At 43.2% G+C, this 20,621-nt stretch overlaps 1 protein-coding gene across 2 annotated transcripts in view; it reads right to left on the bottom strand.

Moving 5' to 3' along the window:
- The window catches only part of NiPp1 (nuclear inhibitor of protein phosphatase 1), a 111,794-nt gene that overhangs the window by 41,961 nt on the left and 49,212 nt on the right, over positions 1-20,621 (bottom strand). For both annotated transcript variants that reach the window (XM_080274773.1, XM_080274772.1), the window contains 2 exons: positions 13,650-13,803; positions 6,083-6,300 (listed from right to left, as the gene is read on the bottom strand). In XM_080274773.1, coding sequence (XP_080130899.1) covers positions 6,083-6,300; positions 13,650-13,803 — 372 coding nt within the window. The remainder of the gene's footprint in view (positions 1-6,082; positions 6,301-13,649; positions 13,804-20,621) is intronic.

Genomic DNA, 20,621 nt, shown 5'->3' with positions numbered 1-20,621 from the left:
TAACATACCAAGATAAATTCATCACAGGACAGAACTCAGCAATGAAAACAATTGTGAAAAATCTGAAACAAGCAGAAAACGTAGCTCTCGAGTATAGATAAAATAAATGACTTGGAGGGTAAAGTAACCCTTTTCCAGCACATCACCATCATAAAAGAACATATTGACACGATTCTACTACAATTAGAGAACACTAGAGATCATTTCAGGGCACTTATGCAAGGAATTGAATGCTGGTGATGGCAAGATCACAAATGACTTACTCCCAGTTCATGAGCTACGTCAGATAGTTAGTCAAGGCATACATAAACATAAATTGAAGCCATTGTTCCGCAGTAGGGAATTTATGCAATATTACCCATTACTTGGAAGCAACACTAACACCAACATCAGTGATAGTTCATGTACCATTCATCACGGAAGACCTGTTCACAGTATACCAAATACACCCCTTCCCCTATAGAAACAACAACACTTTAGTCATCATCAACATCAACACAGACACCGAACTCATCATGGTCTCCAAAGAGGCAGAGACACTGTCACTTTCGCAAGTGAGTCAACGATTGAGCGAAAGTGCCGCACATCCTTACATGCTGTTCATCTTTGTCCTGCGTACATTTTCACGTTTCAGCCTACTGATACGGTCCCTTGTGAAATGGCTATCATCAGCAATAACAATATTCATCATCATTGCAACTTCACTTTTGCTCCAGATAAACTTGTACACCATCAACGCATTGGACACTCGCAGTTTTTTTATTTCCCTCATAACACATCAGTTTACATAGTCTGTCCAGATATACCACCATCTCATACATCAGCCTCAGGATTATACATAGCACCAGACTACTGTGCGGTATTTACACCATCCATGTCTACTTTTTCCACCATCAATCACTACGCCATTATCAACCATACACACAAACATTTCCACCCACTGCCTGATATGGACTTAAACATGAGCACGAGTATTAAGCTGACTTCACCTAAGTTTGAAACTATGCAGCTGATCAATGAAACTATGAAGCCCTGGGAAGATTTGAGTTTGAGTATGTTCAACCCATATTATGTGTATAGCCAAGCACCTTCTGTCTTTATAATTATCTGCATTGTGGTTGCAGTATTGCTGTTGGCAATGCACAGAATGCATGCAAGAATTGCTAATTTGGAGTCATTGTTTAGTGGGGGGAGAGTTAACATCACAGTTAACCACCCTGAATGAAGTGTATATATTTTGTATATAGTATTAATTATATAAAAAAAAAAAAAAAAAAAAAAAAAAAATAATAATAATAATAATAATAATAACACAAAGAAGAATGACCCATATATGACAAACCAGTACCATTATCTTTGAATGAAATATTAATAACTCTTACAATAATCTTAATTTTAAACTATTTTTATTCTTGCATGTATGCAATTCACTATAATAACCCAAGTACATACTGTATTACAGTTAAATAATTTACTTTAATGCATTTATTCCAATATGTATTCAACTTATTTAAAATGTAATATTACTGAATAATCACTATTTACTATGAATAATATATGTATACAATATTCATACAATTATGTTACTTTACAATATTATGTATTTCACTTAATTAGCTTATAAGTTCATTATAATGTGTATGTAGTATGTATTAATATATTATAACTATTAAATGTCGATGGTACGCATGCATTTTTGACGAGCAAATATAGGACTACATAATAGATAGATAAATAAATAGATAGATAGAGAGACAGATAGAAGCAGGAAGTCAAATGATGAGAAGGTGTTGTGTTTGCGAGAAGCGAGCAGCGCTAAACGCTTACACGGAGGAAGGCTGACGACAGTGGCAAGTAAGGAGATGATGCAGTTAGCTGTCAGCAGTCCTCTCGTGAGAAAGTTCTGTTGCCATGAGGAACATACGTGACACACACACCCTACTACACGAGATGTTAGGAAAGAGAGTTTAGAAGGAGACAAGCGACCCTAGAGAGAGGTCGAGACGGAGATTAGCCTTAGAAGAGAGAGAGAGAGAGAGAGAGAGATAGCGAGACAGGGAGGTAGCTACCCAGGACTTATACTATTATACCTGTTTAATATTTCCAAGACAAATAAAAATAGTCCCATACTATTCTTTACCTCTCCCGTCACTACATGACATCTGGTGGGGAAACTACTACAAGATATAAAAGCCGCTCGACCACAAGTCTAAAATATACTTCTCTACAAGTAACTACAAGTCTTTATGAAACTAACACATGCTGCATACAAAGACCCCTTAGCATGTAGGGAGAGCCCTCTCAATGTCAGGAGAGGCAAGAGCTCCCTGAACTTCTTCCAACCACTTCTCACCCTAGCCACAGAGCTAGCTCCAGCCCCACCTCCAGCACACAACATGTCTCCCAAATAACAAAACTCTTCCACACACTCAAGAGATTCACCAGCAAGTTCAATCCTTTCACGTCTGACGATCTCCACCTGCTCACCCCGGCACGCCTTACACATAAAATCAGCATTATCTCGCAGTCTACCTCTGATACCACTACATCTCTTATGCACCCATTTATCACACACACTGCACAAGATGGAATTACTTCCCACGCCCTTGTGGCAAACTGCACATGGCCACTCTCCCTCGTCTTTGACAGTACCGCCACCAACCCTAGAGATCATCACTTTTGTTTTATCTGCATTTACCCTTAAACCCTTTTGCCCCATACCATCTCTCCACTTCCTAAACCTTTCCTCCGCCTCCCTTTCATTTTCTGCAATCAACACCAAATCATCAGCATACAACAACTCCCACGGGAGTCCGTTTCTAAAGTCACGTGAAAGGGCTTCAAGTACCATGATAAACAACATCACAAACATTAAAAATAAAATAACACCAAGACTCAATGCTTTGAGGTCACTTGCCCATACAACATTCGGACACAACAAAGAAACCACCACCACAGTATACAAACAATACATACGTTCAGTGATGAATTATGCAAGCCCTGCCTGGGCTTCTAACCTCACCAAAACACACTACAACACTCTACAGACCATACAGAACGAGGCCGTAAAAATAATCACAGGCTGCATAGCTACCACACCCACAGACCACCTACATCAAGAAACCAGAGTCCTCAAAGTCAAGGATCACCTAGACATGAGAGGCACCCAGTTTCTTGCTGCAGCCTCCACAAACCCACAACATCCACTATACTGCATGGCAGCACATCCACCCACACCAAGGAACATCAAAACTACACCCAGCAAACGATACCATACACAAATACTGTCATCTCTCCCCCCTCAGACCAGCTTCCAGAAGCATATCCACACTCAGATCACTTGCCGCTCCATTCAGTCACTTAAAGACAACACACAGCTGCATGCACGGCCTCCAGACATCCACCCTTCTAAATCTTATCTCCCTTGTGAGGACAGGGTCCACCTGGCCAGGCTGAGATGCAGGCACCATCCAGCCCTCTTAAGCTACCAGAAGAGGCTGGATGACTCCGTCGCTGATGCCTGTCCAGGATGCAACACAGCACCCCATATTATTAAGCACATTATGGAAGACTGCTTTACACACAATCACCTACGCCAACAACACAACATACACTTTTTGAGAGCTCCGTGGGAAAGCCTGGTCTTGGCCATGGCCTTCCTAAGAGACTCGGGGCTGTTCAGCCAGACTGTCTAGGGATCTACTACTACTACCCCCTATTCCCCCAGCCCCTCTACCAGTTCCTCTGCCACTATACCAGCTCCTATACCGACCAAGGACGTTATTTCAGTCAAGGATTTCTGGAAGAAGTTCACAATTAAGAATGCTGTGGACTTTACTGTTACTGCCTGGAATAATATAACACAAGCTACAATTAACCATGCACGGGAAAAACTACTGAAGCCAGAGAAACAGACAGAAACAGCAGGAGCAATAGATATCCAATGTCAGGCAGACCTGCTCGCCGACACTGTAGCATCTATTAATCAAGCACCTGTATTCTCAAGTGTGGATGAGAGCCAAGTTTTGAGGGAACTGGTTGGTACTGAAAGTGGTGAAGGATCGGGTGCTGTTGAAGATCTCAACAGAGAAGAAGAGGATAACGAAGAGACTGATATGCATCTACCGGACACTAAACCTGCCCCACCCACTGTCCAACAACTCTCCAAAGCTCTAGGACACCTGGTGAAGGCCAGGGATATTGTCGATGGCAGGATGGACACCACCCAGATCGATAAACACTTTGATTTCATCAATGCATATATCATGGAGGTTTACAACACCAAGGTGAACGAGCAGAGGCAGACAAAAATCACCAACTTCTTCAAAGCTAGACAGAGAGAGGCCCAGACAATAGAAAACATAGATGAGGCTGAAGCAGGACAACTTAACCCCAATGACTTAGACACCGAACTGCGTATGTTCTCGATTTTGAGGGGCTCAATTGTGATGACAGAGGCAGTGAAAGCATCAACAGCAGTGGTCATGGTGACTGGGACAAGGACAACGAAGCAGGTGTTCACTCAAGCGAGGCTGGGGTGAGCGCGAGTGATGGCAGCGAGGGTGGCAATGGTGGCTGGCAACAGTGACTCAACCTATGCCTTGGAACCAACACTACCAGATAAGCTTCATTCTTTCTATTTTAAAGTGAGTGCAGCCTGTATTTGTTCCTTTTCTTGCTAACAGTAAGTAAATATGTACTATATATAAGCAAATATATGGTTGTGTTATGATTTTGGGTGGGTGTACAGTAAGTGTATACATAAAAAGTGATGTAGGTTTGTCGGCGACATGCCAGTCCCATTTATTGATTTTCAATAAGTTTATCAATTCGCACTTCGATAAATCACACTCTGATCGTTTTTTTCGGTCCCAAACCCAATCAAAGATCGAAAGCCTACTGTAGTTCTGCTTTGGGTGTCTGCCCTTTCTTCTCTTCCATCCTTCCTCTTCTGTCTTCCTTTCCTTCATTTCTTCCTCTTTCTTTTGCCTACGGGTGACTTTACACTCCCTCTTCTGTCTCTTTTTCCTTCATTCTTTCCTCTTCCTTCTGCCTATAGGTGACTCTACATGAAGTGACAAGCCAAATGGTTTCCTGTACACCATGAAACCATTTACTATGCTGGATGGTAACCATATAACCATATTATGGCGCCTGGTGGTTTAGTGGGTAATTAAAGTGCTGCAATTGGACTGAGCCTGTGTAGATTTATATCCAAGGGGTGGTTGGGGTTTACTGCTCACATAATGCCACTCAGGGATGAGTGAGACTGGTCACTCTCATCTTAAAGGTCAGGACCAACTTGCCTAGCCCTGGGTTCCTATACTCCTCTATGGGGCAACATAGGATTGGATGATTGATGGATGGAGAAAAATAAAAAAACCCGAAAACATTAATTTTTGGTCTCTTAATCTGCCTTATGCCAAGAGTTATTAGATGTTCAAGAATGGCTGCCAATGAAGCCATCTGATTGATTTCTGTATGGGCAACAGGCAACAACTCTCACAACAGCCTCCAGGAATTGCTTACTTTTTGAGGTTTCTTGTATTATTCAGACTCTTTACAAATTTAAGATGTCACAACAAATGTGCTATCTCTAAACACTGCCTCCTAATTAAAATCATCTGAAGATGGGCTGATGAAAGAAGTCAGTGTCAGCTATCAAATGAAAACAGTAGCAGACACCTGGGTATCATTATGTATGAACAAATGTCTGTCTGGTGGGAACAAAGGTCAACCCAAGAGAACTGAAATCTGCTAACATTATGTGATTTTTATTTTTTATTATTTTTTTTTTTTAAATAATGAAGTACTGTATCAGTAACGAACAAACTGTCCTGAACAGCTTGTCTATTCCTGACAGGGGTGAGTAGCTTTGCTGTATTTAAGCTAAAGCCATGTTTTACGTACTAAAGGACAACTGATCCACTGTGCTATTTTGTCACTGGATAAGTTCCAGTACACAGGATGAAACTGCAATACCTGTGAACTTCTACTTATGAATTCCCAAGTGGCAAATTTTCAAGTAACCAATCAAGTAAAGACATAGTAATTCTAACAATAACTTCCTTTCACCACTCACGTCCAACTCAGTTTCAGTTTCTGGCAAGCCCAACAACCCTCCATCACTATCCTCTGTCATTCTCTCAAGTTCTTCCATCACAGGCTTGGGTGCAGTCTGTGGCCGTTCCCGCAGAGTATACATTCTAGTGGAAGCTCCAAAATGGAAGGTGGAGTTGACTGGAAGTTGTGTTGGCTTGTGTCCTTCTAATCTGATATTGCCTATGAAAGTCCCGTGGGCTGAAAAAATAGTACATGCATTAGGGGTAATAATAATAATAATAATAATAATAATAATCTGGTCTTTTGTTTCTCAAAAGCGCCAGTTCTTCCTTTGGGAATTCACTAGCGCTCAACACACATACATTATTTTTACAATTAAAAGAATTGTGACATCTCTCATATATAATACAAGCTACATCATATATACAGTATATGAAAGTGGTAATAATTAAACCCTATAATCATCCGTCATAGCACCTTTCTCCAGGTCATAGCATTCTGAAAAAAGAAAGGCTTTCAGCTGTCTCTTAAAGGATTCAACAGAAGACTTGTCTTATGGACAACAGCAATCTGTTATATAATCTAGGGGCTCTATACACAAATGAACGATCAGAGAAAGATGACTGGTGAATGGCTCCAGGCTTGCTGAGACGCAAGGAGTCATCTTCACTGCTTAACATCACACCTGGGCGTGCTGATGGGAGTTTTAACAATTCAGCAAGGTACTTCAGTTCACCAAACTTAAGACCCTTGAATGTAATAAGACATCCATGCATCCATCATCCAATCCTATGTTGCCCCATGAGGAGCGTAGGAGCCCGGGGCTAGGCAAGTTGGTCCTGACATTTAAGATGAGAGTGACCAGCCTTGCTCATCCCTGAGTGGCATTACGTAAGCAATCAACCCCAACCACCCCTTGTATATAAACCTTCACTGGCTTAATCCGATTGGAGCACCGTTATTACCCACTAAACCACCAGGTGCCAAAATTTAGTTATATGGTTACTACTCAGCGTAGTAAATGGTTTCCTGGTGTACAGGAAACCATTTGGCTTGTCACTCAGTGTAGAGTCACCCACAGGCAGAAGGGAGAGGAAAGAATGAAGGAAAGAAAGACATAAGAGGGAGTGTAAAGTCATCCGCAGGCAGAAGAATGAGGAAAGAATGAAGGAAAGACACAAGAGGGAGTGTAAAGTTACCCGCAGGCAGAAGAATGAGGAAAGAATGAAGGAAAGAAAGACAGAAGAGGATGGATGGAAAGAAGGATGGATGAGAGGAAAGGGCAGACACCCAAGAGCAGCACTACATCAAGTGAGTGGATGGTGAGTGCCCCCACCTACCACAAATGTAATAAGACACAGTTTAAATTCAATTCTACCCTTTACTGGTAACCAATGCAACTCAACCAGGAACAGGATAGTCGAGGTTCTTGGGGGGAAACCAAAGATAAGCCATGCTGCCCTGTTCAACACAGACTGAAGTTTTGTTAGTATATTATTTGGATGGCCAATCCACAGTGAATTACAATAATCAACATGAGACAAGACCACTGCATGGACCAATGTTAAGAGGCACCGTCTATTCAGGAATTTTCTCAGAGAGTACAGATTTCTGATATTCAAGTTCTGACAACCTGATTACTATGTTCTTTGTAATTTAACTCTGAATTAAAATAAACACCCAGATTTTGAACAGAACTGACTGGATGAAACTGTGACAAGACAATGTTCAAAGCCAGGGGCATTATCAGTGTCATCGCCCCTTCTGTTTCCTCTGATGATGATGATGATCTCAGTTTTACCATCATTCAGCTTAAGTTTCCTCTTAGCTATCCAAATCTTACTATCGGACATTAGAGATTCAAGTTTTGTCTTAGTATCATTGATATCTGACATCTTAACATAGAGCTGGGTGTCGTCCGCATAAAAATGATAAGACATATCGTGAGCATCTAGTAAAGACAGTAAACTACTTGTATAGAAAGTAAACAGAACTGGACCCAAAACTGATCCTTGAGGGACTCTGTATTGAAGAGGAGCAGAATTAGAGCTAGCGTAATCAACAAACACTCTCTGAGATCTGTCCGACAGATACGACTTAAGGAGCAAAAGAGCACTATCACGAATGCCATAAAACTACAGTACAGATCATCCAACAATAATTTATGATCTACTGTATCAAAAGCTGCCGACAGATCCAACAGAACTAGGAGAGAGGACATCCCATTACAAGTGTTTGCCACCAAGTCACTATGAATCTTTGTTAGTGCAGTTTCAGTTGAATAGCACTTTATGTATGCTGACTAAACAACAGGAACAACTCTGCTGTGTTCCACTAGTGGTAAGAGTTGATTGAGTATAGCAGGCTCAATAATCTTGGATAAGAAAGACAGGTTAGAGACAGGACGATAATCTGTCATGCTCTCGACATCAAGGCCAGGTTTCTTAATCAGGGGCCTAAGCAAACATGTTTTTCAGACTGCACAAAATTACTTTCTATGAAGCATCTATTTATTATGTTGCAGATAAATTCTGCAGCTTGCTCATACACATCAGGCAGTTGTGACACGTTACACGGATCGAGTGGGCAAAATGTTTTAAGTTCTCTGACGTAACAAATGACTCTGTTTACATCCAGTGGATGAAATGTTGAATGCAAATGATGCCCAGTGCACCATGGTTGGAAGTCAACTGAGTACGCTTCACTAGGAGAACTGTTGTCTAAATCACTTCTTATGTGAGACATCTTAGTTGTAAAAAATGAAGCAAAATTAAAAGCCAATTGGGCATCAGATACAGAAGTTGGTTTAACAGTTACATTCCTCCGACCAACCAAATTATTCACAACTGCAGATAGTTTTTTATCATCACCACATGAATCAACTTTATTTTGATAATACCTAGCCTTTTGGGCTTTTACAGTGTGAACGACTGCTCTTCTTGCGAAAACATAACGCAAACGAGTTAATTTGGTCCCTGCAAGTGCTACTCTCATTCTGCCTTTCTACGTTGTCTACACAAAGAATTAATGGATGGATCATACCATCATACCATGGAGAATTATCACGCAGAATGGCTGTTTTTACCACCTCGGGACAATAATGGTCAAAAATTGACCCAAGCTCATTGTTATAAATATCAACCAAATAATCAGAAGATTTGACGAATCAATGTAGTTTAAATGCTGATCAATTTCAAGACACAACAACTGGCGGTCAACATTCCTGTAATTTCTGAACCTGATGACCTTTTTATATGAAGGGGATTTCGGGACATCAAAATCAAGAGTGATCAGAGCATGATCAGAGATGAGGGGGTCAACTGAGTCAACCTTCACATCTGATACGTGCCTGGAAACCAACAGGGGACAAGATCAAGCCAAGGACATGTCCTGAGACATAAGTTGGATTACTCACATGATTGAAAAAATTGTTCGCGTAATGAACTCAAGAAATTCTGAAGAAAATGGTTTTTGACTCTGGACTGTTAACCCAATAATTGAAATCACCACAAACAAGAAGCCCTCCAGATTTAAGAGAAAACACTTCAAGAAACTGCCCAAACTCCTCCATAAAGCCTCGATCTGTGCCCGGATGATCTGGTCGATGGACAACTGCAATTCTGAAGGTATTCTGATGGAATTTTATTAATACTTCCATAAATTCAAATGAAGATGGGGTCAGGTCTAAATCAATGAGAGAAACGTTTGCAAGTACTGCAGAGTGGATGAGTGCTACGCCTCCTCTCGGACAGTCAGCAGCAGGCCTGGGAATACTTATAATTGAAAGTGTCTTATGCAAAGCATTACAAATAATATTGATATCAGACTCATACAACCAAGTTTCAGTCAAACACAAAATGTCAAGTTTGTGCTGATTTAGAGTTTCATTAATATAGTCTATCTTACTATGGACAGAACGAATATTTAGAAGACCCATCCATAAATGGTTCAAGAGGGACATAGTCAGTTTTTTGAATGGTCAAAATTGGTGTTTTCAATCAATCTATTCCTATGAGAAATTATAACTGGACAGTCTACTTGATGCAAAGTGGGCAACCGACTGTGAATCTGAATTAGCATCTTGAAGTCTTAAGGAAGAGCAGTTGATGCATTTGGGAGAACGTCTGTTACTACATTTAGGTTCATCATTTTTGCTAGAACATCTCTCAGATGTATGACCAAAGCCCTGACAGTGATGACACTGTGTGACCCAGAATCTGTCAAAAGCACAGTATCTTCTAAGATCCACATAGATATACTGTAATTGCCCTGTTCTACAATGGAGGATCTCACCTCTGGTGACATCTTCAAGACAGCAGTTTTGGTGTCATTCCTTGTTCTTGTGAAGAGAAGGTTGAGGGTACTGGAAACAGTGACCAGTGATAAAATGTTTGCAACAGTATTAATGGCTGAGAATAAATATTCATGAGTTCATACTATAGGATTCTGTACTCTGTGTGAAGCAGACTAGTGATACGCATAGCTAAAGACACTATTATCATTCCACATTTTGGTCAGTTTTGAAATTTTAACACAATATTCTGAAATGCATGCTGGGTTCCAAAGACTGCATAACAGAGTTCTGCAAGCCACTGCTCACTGTCTAATTCATTATTTGTTGTTATAGCATGGATAAATATATTTGTCTGAAACTGAACATAGAATATACAGTAATCCCTCTATTATCCACATGGCCATTACCCAGACGTTGTGATCTGGCTGTCTGAAACCATTATTCATATTTTTCATAATATCCGGACAAAATGCTTGCGTCCAGGCGAAAATTATGGCCACATGAACATTTTCTCGCTCGGCTGGGTGGGAATAGCCCAGCTGTGCTGCCCTGTCTGGCTGGGCAGTTTACCCAGCAACCACTAGAAACCCCGTCAGCCATTCTCAGTTCCCGCGCAGCAACAGTGTAGTAAACATCTCTTGGACAGTTGTTATGGCAGCACACGTGGCGGCTTTTGTAGGTGTCTCCTACCTGCTTCAGGCCTTGCTGTTCCTTGCATGCCTCTTCCTAGAGTGTGTGATGATGGCCCCTTCACCAGGGAAGATGACTCTGAAGAAGCGGGAGATCCTGGGTAAGACTGATGAGGCATGGTAGAATCGTGAGTGTTGACTGATTTTATCCTAGCTTCCCGTACTGTACCATGATCTGATTCTCTTTTACCATTATTTTATTCCATTCTGCCATTATGTATTGTGTGCCCACTGCATTTTTCTTGTGTAGCTTTTTTTTTTTTTTTTTGTCACTGCAGGGTATGGCCCTGCAGTGGTAATTAATTGTCTGTGGTTGATGGGTCTGCTTGACCATGGTAATTGCTTGACTGTGGTTTATAGGTCTGCTTGACCAAACAGTGCAGTGTTAAACAACAGGAGCAAGTCATGTACAATGTACTGTAGTGGCCTTTTACAATGGCTTTCAAAGTTAGGCTATGTATGAAGGGGAGCCAGGGGAGAAGTCCATTACCTAGACGGAGCCATTACCCAGATGCCTTTGGGCCTATTACATTGGATAGTCGAGGGATTACTGTTCTGTATGTGCCTGTCATGTTCATCCTGTCTCTGCTTAGAAGTATATACCGCTAGTTTGTTTCTTAGTGATCTGTAACCGTTGTTTTGGTGCATTCTGTTACAAATCCTAAGATTTTAATTACTTATCTTCATATACCCTTTAAAGTAACTATGACTAATGATCGTTGGTTTGCAAGTTGGGCAGGTAGAGTCCTATGACTGATGATCGTAGAAATGCTGTCAAAAATTGCCGAGCACTAAGCCAGCCCCTTTTATAATGTAAATGGTTCCTACCCAATCAGAACTAGAGGATGAGGTGGTGGGAAGGGAGACCCTGCCCCATCACCAGGTCTGTGGGGGGACCCCCCCCCCAGCCACTTCTCCATCTCCCTCTGGCTGATTGGATACAGCCCGCTCAGTCCCCTTCCACCCAAACTACCTACCAATATGACATCTACATCACATAGGGGGGATGTCTCATGCCCACTCATCCCTTCCTCTGAGCCCCCCTCTACCTCCCCTCCTTTTGTATCGAATGACATGGGAACTTCCCTGCTGTGATCATTTTTTGTGTTTCCTCCTGCCATAATACCCCCACACCACCTCCCACACATTGGGGGTGTGTCTCATCCCCCCTCAACCCCACCAGAGGCCCTCCACCCTACTTCCACCTTCCTCCCTCCCTATCTTTTGTCCTGAATATGGTGCAGTAATTTCCCTGCCATGTGTCTCTATTCACACCAAAATAACCCCCCACACCACCTCTCCCCTGCAGTGGGAATATGTCTCATCCTTGCCCGTGACCCCCGACCCCACCTCCACCTCCCTCCCTCCCTATCCTTCATCCTGGATATGACTCGGTAATTTCCTTGCCACGATCGGCCTGTGTTTTTCTCTCACCAAATCTCCTCTGCACTGGGAGTATGTCTCATTCCTGCCTGAGACCCCCCACCCCACCTCTACCTCACTCCCTCCCTAGCCTGTGTCCCGAATATGATGCAGTAATTTCCCTGCTATGATCCACTTCTAATCCTTACCAAATGACTCCGACTGATTCCTAGAAAGGTTTGTTATAAGTTTATAGTAATTTATGTAAGTTTATTAGCTCTCTTGCTGACTCCTGCATGTTTCATCAACAGAAACATATTTTACATTCATTTCATTTATTTAGGTATGGTTCTTTAGCAAAAATTAGGTTTCTGCCGAAGTTTTTGTTTAGATTTTTTTTTGTACTCTCATACTGACTTCGGCACATAGTTTCATCAATAGAAACATACTTTGCATTCATTTTTTTGATCTGGGTAAGGTTCTTCGGCGAAAATTACATATCCGCAGAAATTTTCGTTCGGATTTTTTTTTTTTTCTACAGTACTCTCATGCTGACTCCTATACCTAGTTTCATCAATAAAAACATATTTTACATTGACTTCACTGACTCTGGTAAGGTTTTGTAGCGAAAATTAGGTTTCTGCCAATTTTTTCCAGTTCTCTCTTACTGTGAGGGGAGGACTTTTATAATCTTTGATGGATGGGTTTGTGGTAACCATTAAGCCTAGAGGACTAAGATTAGCATTTTCAGGTGTGTAAAGTCAAGCTCTTCAAATCCAAGATTTTTTTTTTTTTTTTTTTTTTTTTTTTTTTTTTTTCTGGTAAAAGATGAAAATTTAGCTCCAAATTGCAGCTGGGGTGAAACATATCCCTAGAAAAATGCAGTTTGTAGGGGTTAATTAGCATTTATGGCTGATATTCAGTAGAGGGGGGTTCTGCTCATACACTCATGATCTGACATTATGCAGATGAAGTGTTGGTATAAATTACATCATTCATTCATATTACTGTTCACAGTAATCCATTCTACTGTCCAAACATAATGCCTGCAACTGTTTTCACAGTACTGTACTATGTTTCACGAGATGCCTTTACAGTGATGATGATTGCGTGTTGAAAAATGATCACGCCCATCTGTAATAATTCGAACTTGTGATGCAACACTGGTCTTGCACTTTTTTCACTTTATGACAACTGATCAACACTAATTTACCAAGTATGAAAAATGTTACAGTACTTACTGCTGCCAAGATCAACAAGAAAGGCCATGTTGAGGTGCTTATGGTAAACAAGGGAACAGTGAACTCTGGAGCACGATGCATGGTCAATGCAGAAGTCATTCATCTGGGGATTCCGGCCAAACAGGTAGCATTTCTTCTCATCTATCATTAGTTTCTGGAATATCAGTTACTCAGTCAGGATATTAAAAATAATTAGAATGGAAAGTGAAGAAAGACAAAATACAGATACTGCTCATGTTTAATCAAGATACTGAATATACTGTGTGTGTGTGTGTGTGTGTGTGTGTAATTCACCGGGTCGGTCAGGATCACTTGATGGTCGTGATCGTCAGCATTTTACCCTCCTGGAAGGGAGCTGAGAGCTCATATAGTCCGATCTAAGGGCAAGGCTGTGACCTTCACACACCCACACACCTGTCCCCTTGCTCAAGGGGGACAGTAACCACCCACTTCTTCAGTGAAACTTTTCGCAACCTGAGCGAGGCGCGAACTCCCGTCTACCAGATGGCAAGCGAGAACGTTACCACTGCGCCAGCGAGCGGTGTGTGTGTGTGTGTGTGTGTGTGTGTGTGTGTGTGTGTGTGTGTGTATGTGTGTGTTTACAGCATATATACTGGCATACCCTGGTTTAGCGATCTAATTGGTTGGGTAAAACCCCATCGACGTGTCAAGTGGGTTGGTGGAGGGTTAGTGACCCTCCCTGTAAAACAAGTAACTCAGAGTCAAATGGCCACCCTGTACGGGATTATGGCGTCTGGCAATAGATAGATAGATAGAAAACCCCATCATTAGGTGAGGTATCGTATATCGTGGTACTTTTAACATGTATTTCAACATGGACCATTTACCAGCCTTGGTTTTTCCCCCAAACCAAGTCCAAAGTCCACCCAGATGAGCCCAAAAAACAGGTTTTAAGGCAATCTGAATGGCCTAACAGCTGTCAAGGAATTTAACCTAAGCCTAAAACATGTAAATAACTCACTAACAGCAACAAATAAATCCTGAAAAACATAAGGAATAGGTTAGAAAATATCAAACACCTCTCATCACTTACTTCTTGTAAGTCCATGTCCAGTCCTGTTCATCATCCTTGCTATCCCCCCTGAGGCTAGGGGACATGTGGAGCTCCTCAGCACTCAATCCTCCTCCTGGAAGCCCTCAAAACTGATCTCCAGGGAAGGGTCAGAGGGGACTGGCAATGGAGTGCAATGCAATGACTCAGGCGGAGGTGATAGAGTGCAATGTGCTGGCTCAGGTGGTGGCGATGAGGTGCGATGCAATGACAGAGGAGGTGGTGAGGGAGACAGCTACGATAACCTGTGAGGTGGCAAGGGGACTGCTGCGATGAATGATGAGGTAGCAATGAAGTCAGTTGCAGTGGCTCATGTCATGGCGAGGAAGACAGAGACAGTGGCCGAAGTGGTGTGGGAGATGAAGGCCGGGACGAGGAAGGCAGCGATGGAGTGGCAGAGTGCCTTGGTGGAGGCACAGGTGACACAGGAGATGGGGATCGGCTGGAGGTTGGGTCCAGCACAACGGGCCGAGCATGTCCTCGGCGGGAATTGTCCCTCGGTGTTTCTCTGCTGGTTGAAGGTTGGGGAGATGCTCTTCTGGTTGAAAGCTGGGGAGATGCTCTGCTGGTAGAAGGCTGGAGAGATGCTCTGCTCGTCAAGGGCTGGGGAGATCCTGTGTGACTTGCTGGCGTGGTGGGGACCTGCTTGTAGAAGGCTGTGATCGTAGTAAGCCTGGCCGCCCTCTTCTTCTCCTCCAGCATCGTCCTGTAGACTTTTATCCCCTCGAGCTGATCAACCGTGTCCCTGCTTCGTCCTGGGAGGGAGTCGAGTGTTTGCATTACATCATCCTCGTTTTGGAAGGGGTACAACATATGCCACGCCCTTGAGAATATAACTGCTGTGTGGGACGAAGTTAGCTTTGTTAGCATCTCCTTCAGGATTTTGGTATTCAGAGCTCGGATCTCAGGCACAACCACCTCTTCCTCTGCCTCCTGGTGTGCCCACTAGATCTCCATATTGAGGAGCTCATCATTGCTGAGCTCCTCCGTGTGGCTCTTGAGAACCTCCTCCACGTCATCCTCGTCGACCTCCCCAAAGCCAGCCTCGTGCAATAATTCAACTATATCCTGCCACACACATTCAACAGGTGGAGCTTGCATGCCCTCAAGGAGTGGACACATTCTGGCCACAGCTTTCGCCACACACCGTTCATTGTCGCCTGGCTAACTTCGTCCCACACAGCAGTTATATTCTCAAGGGCGTGGCATATGTTGTACCCCTTCCAAAACTGCTGCACTGTTGTCCTGTCATCACTGTCGCAGGCCCTTACCAACTGCTTCATCATGTGGCGGAGGTAGTAAGCCTTAAAGGCTGCAATCACCCCTTGGTCCATCGGCTGCAACAAGGATGTGGTGCTGGGGGGCAGGAACACCACCTCAATATTGCTGGCCCATTCCTTCATCGTGGGAGGGTGGCTAGGCGCATTGTCCACCGCCATGAGAAATCTGTTTGCCAAACTTTCGTGTGATGCATACCTCTTCAACACACGAGAAGTACGAGTGAAAATAGGATGAACAAATATCTGAAGTCAACCTGGCTTTCTTGTTCAACTTCCAGATAACTCCAAAGTTCTCCTTAACATACCCCACCAGAGCCCTGAGGTTCTCGGAGTGGTAGACTAGGAGCGGCTTCAACCTGAGGTCGCCCTCAGCGTTGTCCCCCAGCAGGAGTGTCAGCTGGTCCGTCGTGGACTTGCATCCTGGCATAGGCCTTTCCTCCGTTGCAAGATATGTCTTGGAGGGCATTCTCTTCCAAAAGAGCCCAGTCTTGTCAAAATTCAAGACCTGTTTCGCACTATGGCCACCCTCCGCGATGATGCGTTTCAGCTTGTCAGGAAACGCTGCCACCACCACCATATCTGCACTTGCCAACTCACCGTACATCTTCACATGGTGGAGGTTTGCCAACCTCTTGAACCGGTCAAACCACCCATGGCTCACCTTAAAGGTCTCGTTTTCATCCAGATCCCGCCTGACCTTTAATTCGTCCCAGAGCGAGAAAGCCTTAGTGCATATTGCCTGGCCTCGCGCGGCTTCTGATCCTCCACCCATGTGCGGAGCATCTGCTCCAGCTCCTCCATCGCAAGCTCTTGCTGGCGGGTGATACGGGAGGTGGATAAGGTTGCAACCTTCCCAGCAGCAGCCTTAATGGCCTCCTTCCTCTTTATGATGGTGGAGACAGTTGACTGGGCCAGGTGGAGAGCCGAGGCAATAGCATACGCACCTTCATCTTTGTTGTGGCACTTAGGCATTTCCAATTTCACCTCTAGTGACAATCTCACACACACACTTCAAGGGAATAGCAACAGCACCACCACTTGCAGGCTGCTTACCACCACGACTAGGGCCTCCACTAGCACCACCACTAGCTCCACCACGTGCAGCACCCTTACCAGACATAAACTTAGACCAAAAATCACACAATGTTGCACTCCACACATGCTTAGTATCACTGCTCTACTCACGGCACTGCTCGAATACAGTTACAATGCACTACGATAGCAGCTTGCATAACGTTGGTGGTGCAACACGATGCATGGTGGACGAGTGTAGGGGAGATCCTCACTCTGAGATGGCCAAGTGTGTGGTGAATGATGGCTATGGGGCCTGCGCAAATGTTTCTGCACATCCTGGGACGCAGGCGGATTCAGCTGGCCGCGGGAATGCGTGAGATTCAGAATTTCGGCCCGCTGTCTGTGCGCGCAACATTGGAGGGCCCATCGTTAAACCGAGGCTCCTCCATTGTGTATCGGGGCATGGTGGTATTTGTACCCCCATCACTAAGCCGGGGCATCGCATCAAGGGGTATCATATATCAAGGTACAGTATTACTGTACACACACACACACACACACATATATATACAGTAATCCCACATATTTCGCGGTAGTTACGTTCTTGTAACCCCCGCGAAAATTCAATTCCGCGAATACTCTATTAACAATTGAATCTTACACCACCATGCTGCCCATCACACAGTCCATGTCCATACTGATTGCGAGACAATTCGCCGTCAGACAATTCCCCGTCAAAACATGGACGATTCCCCTTCAGAACAATTCGCACCCTGGACGATTCCCCGCCATTCTATAAATATACTAATCAATACTTTTATCAATATACTTATTATTAATTAATCAATACTTTAATAACTATATTTCAGGGGGATCCAGCAAAGTCTATGTTCAGTAGCGTAGGTTCTGGATATTATTTATTAGTTGCTCCTTTAGTCAATAATTAACTTTCTTCCTCACTGTAGTTGCCTTTGAATTATATTCTAGCGTCACCCATAGCTATCTTCATTAATGAAGGCGAATTGTTTTGTGTTTGTTGTGACTGCGAATTGTCCCGAAACCTCCATACTCATCTCGAAATACCTTCTTACAAGATTGAAAGCACATACTCCATTATGAAGGAAAAACGTAAACACCGTACTGTAATACACAATTATCTACACATTTATTCACAAAACAGAACAAAATAAAAAGATGCATTAACTGGTGATAGCAAACACTCCCACGGTCGTTTCTTAGCTTGTCCAGTAACACGATTTTCTCTGCTAAGGTCATAACTTTTCTTGATCGTTTTGTCACTTTGGAGTTCTTACTAATTGTATTATTAGCCTTTGGTGAGGCTGGCTTACGTCCTGGGGCCATGTGGAAAGCAAGTGGGAGGCAAGAGGCTCATATCATAGTGCGGTTACAAGCACACCTCACACGTAGGGCAGTCAGGCGTGGACTGAGGAACGCGGGGCAGAGAGCAGTGTTGCCATATCCAAACAACGAAATTATGCTAGGGCAATGAAAAAATTATGCTAGATTGAGCAAATTTGTTCCAAGTAAAAAATGAATTATGCTAACTTGAAGCTAAATGATAAAATTCTATACATATTCGTGCAACATATTAATTATGTATTGTTTACTATGAAAATATTAAAATGAACCTACATACAGTAAGAGGATAAATATCGGTTTTCTGCCCATAGCCTACTGCTTTTTCCCACGAAACTTACGTTTTTCTGATGGATTTTGATGTGATTCATTCGATTTTGAGCATCATTTCCATCAGAAATAACCAGATTTTGAGATATGACCCCCCCATCCCCCTGCAACAATGGGGGATCTTTGGGGAATCGGGGGTTATAGGGAGGGGGGGAAACACAGAAAATGGTCATTTCCGACTGAAATGAAGCTGAAAATCGAATGAATCATGCCAAAATCCATCAGAAAAACCTAGGTTTCATGGGTAAAGTACAAAGCTCAAACTTATCCTAACCGAACCAAACCGAACCTAACCTAATCCAACCTAACCTAACCTAATCCAACCCAACCAAGCCCAAACTGAAAGTAACCAACAATTCAAACATCTTACCTTATTCGTCTCTCCCTCTCTCTCTGATTTGTAGCTTTTATAAAATTATTCCAAAAATATTCCATTCCATTCTATATTATGCTAGAATGATTCTAAAACTTCTAATATGCTAAAAAATATTCCAGACTCGAAAATTTGATCAAAATTATGCTAAAAGAATAAAATTATGCTAGATATGGTAACACTGGCAGAGGGGCCACGGGAAAGGGACAGAGGGTGGCGTGAGTTTACCGCGCTACAATTGGAAGCTGCGGGAATTTCAAATTTTTTGTTTTCTGTATATTCAAGGATATTTTAGTTGAACTTATTAATGCTAAGAAAATCCGCGAGAGGGCAAAACCGTAGACAAAAAATCCGCAAAAAATGCGGGATTACTGTATATATATATATATATATATAAGTAATCCCTCCAATATCCGACGTAATAGAGCCATAGGCAGGTCCGGATAGTGGTCCTGTCCGGATATTGGGCACCAGCTTCTGGACTTGTACTTATGGACCCTAACTCAGAAAAACACCTATACAACTCCCTCTGGACATGCATAGCACCTATTTAAGACCCAAATCACGCCAATAAGGCACATAAAAGACTGAAATAAATGCAAAAGAAGCATAAAATGAGGTTTTTGAGGTAGGTTCATACAATATTCAACATTCTGGGTACTTACAAGTCCCTGGCTCCTGGACTGGTAGTTATGGACCCTAACCTACTCTAACTCAGAAAAACACCTTCCTACTGCACATGCATAGCACCTAAGACACAGCATATTCACACCAATAAGGGACATAAAAGAGTGAAATGAGGTGTTTGAGGTAAGTATAGTATGGAAAATACAGTAGAATACAGTATGAAACATTCTGTGTACTTACAGCAAGTCCATGGCCATCTCGATGAATAACCACCTCCTCTCAGACTCTGACAGTAAGAAGGATTTCCTGAAGCACTTGCAGTACACTGTTCATGAAGTCTTGCACTGAACTTAGTCATTCGCACTCAGAAGTCCATCCTCTTCACAGTGTGCACTCTTGTCTAACTTATGCTCCATTCTAACTTAATAAGTGTTGCACTCTGCACTTTAACTCTTTCCATTCTTATAACCATTTTCGTTTCGTTTCGTTTCGTTTTTAAAGGCTCCAACATGCTTGCATGTGTCGGCCTTGGTCACCTAATGGCGGCTCTCCACGCTGCATGATCCATTGCAGCCTCCCCGCTCAGTCCCCCAACCCCAAGGCCACACTCAATGACCCCGTCCCACGTCTTTCCCGGTCTAACCCTCACAACCCCACCCCCAACATCAACACCCCTCACCCCTCCCACCCAATTATCATCCCCCACCCCCTCCACACGCCCAAACCACCCCAATCTATCTCCCCCACCACAACACCAACACACTCCAGCCCCATCCCACCTCTCAACCCCCCCACCGTAAACCCAGCCCCCCCAGGCCCCGCACGCAGGGACGCACCGCACATCCACCGAATCATTGCCACCTCCGCACGCCCGAGCCGGCGAACGTCCCCCTCCTTCA

The sequence above is a fragment of the Coenobita brevimanus genome, chromosome 59, assembly GCF_032717465.1.
Source record: "Coenobita brevimanus isolate Jiangsu-jjx chromosome 59, ASM3271746v2, whole genome shotgun sequence".
NCBI classification, from domain to species: Eukaryota; Metazoa; Arthropoda; class Malacostraca; order Decapoda; family Coenobitidae; genus Coenobita; species Coenobita brevimanus.
This window is presented reverse-complemented; position numbering and strand designations above follow the sequence as displayed.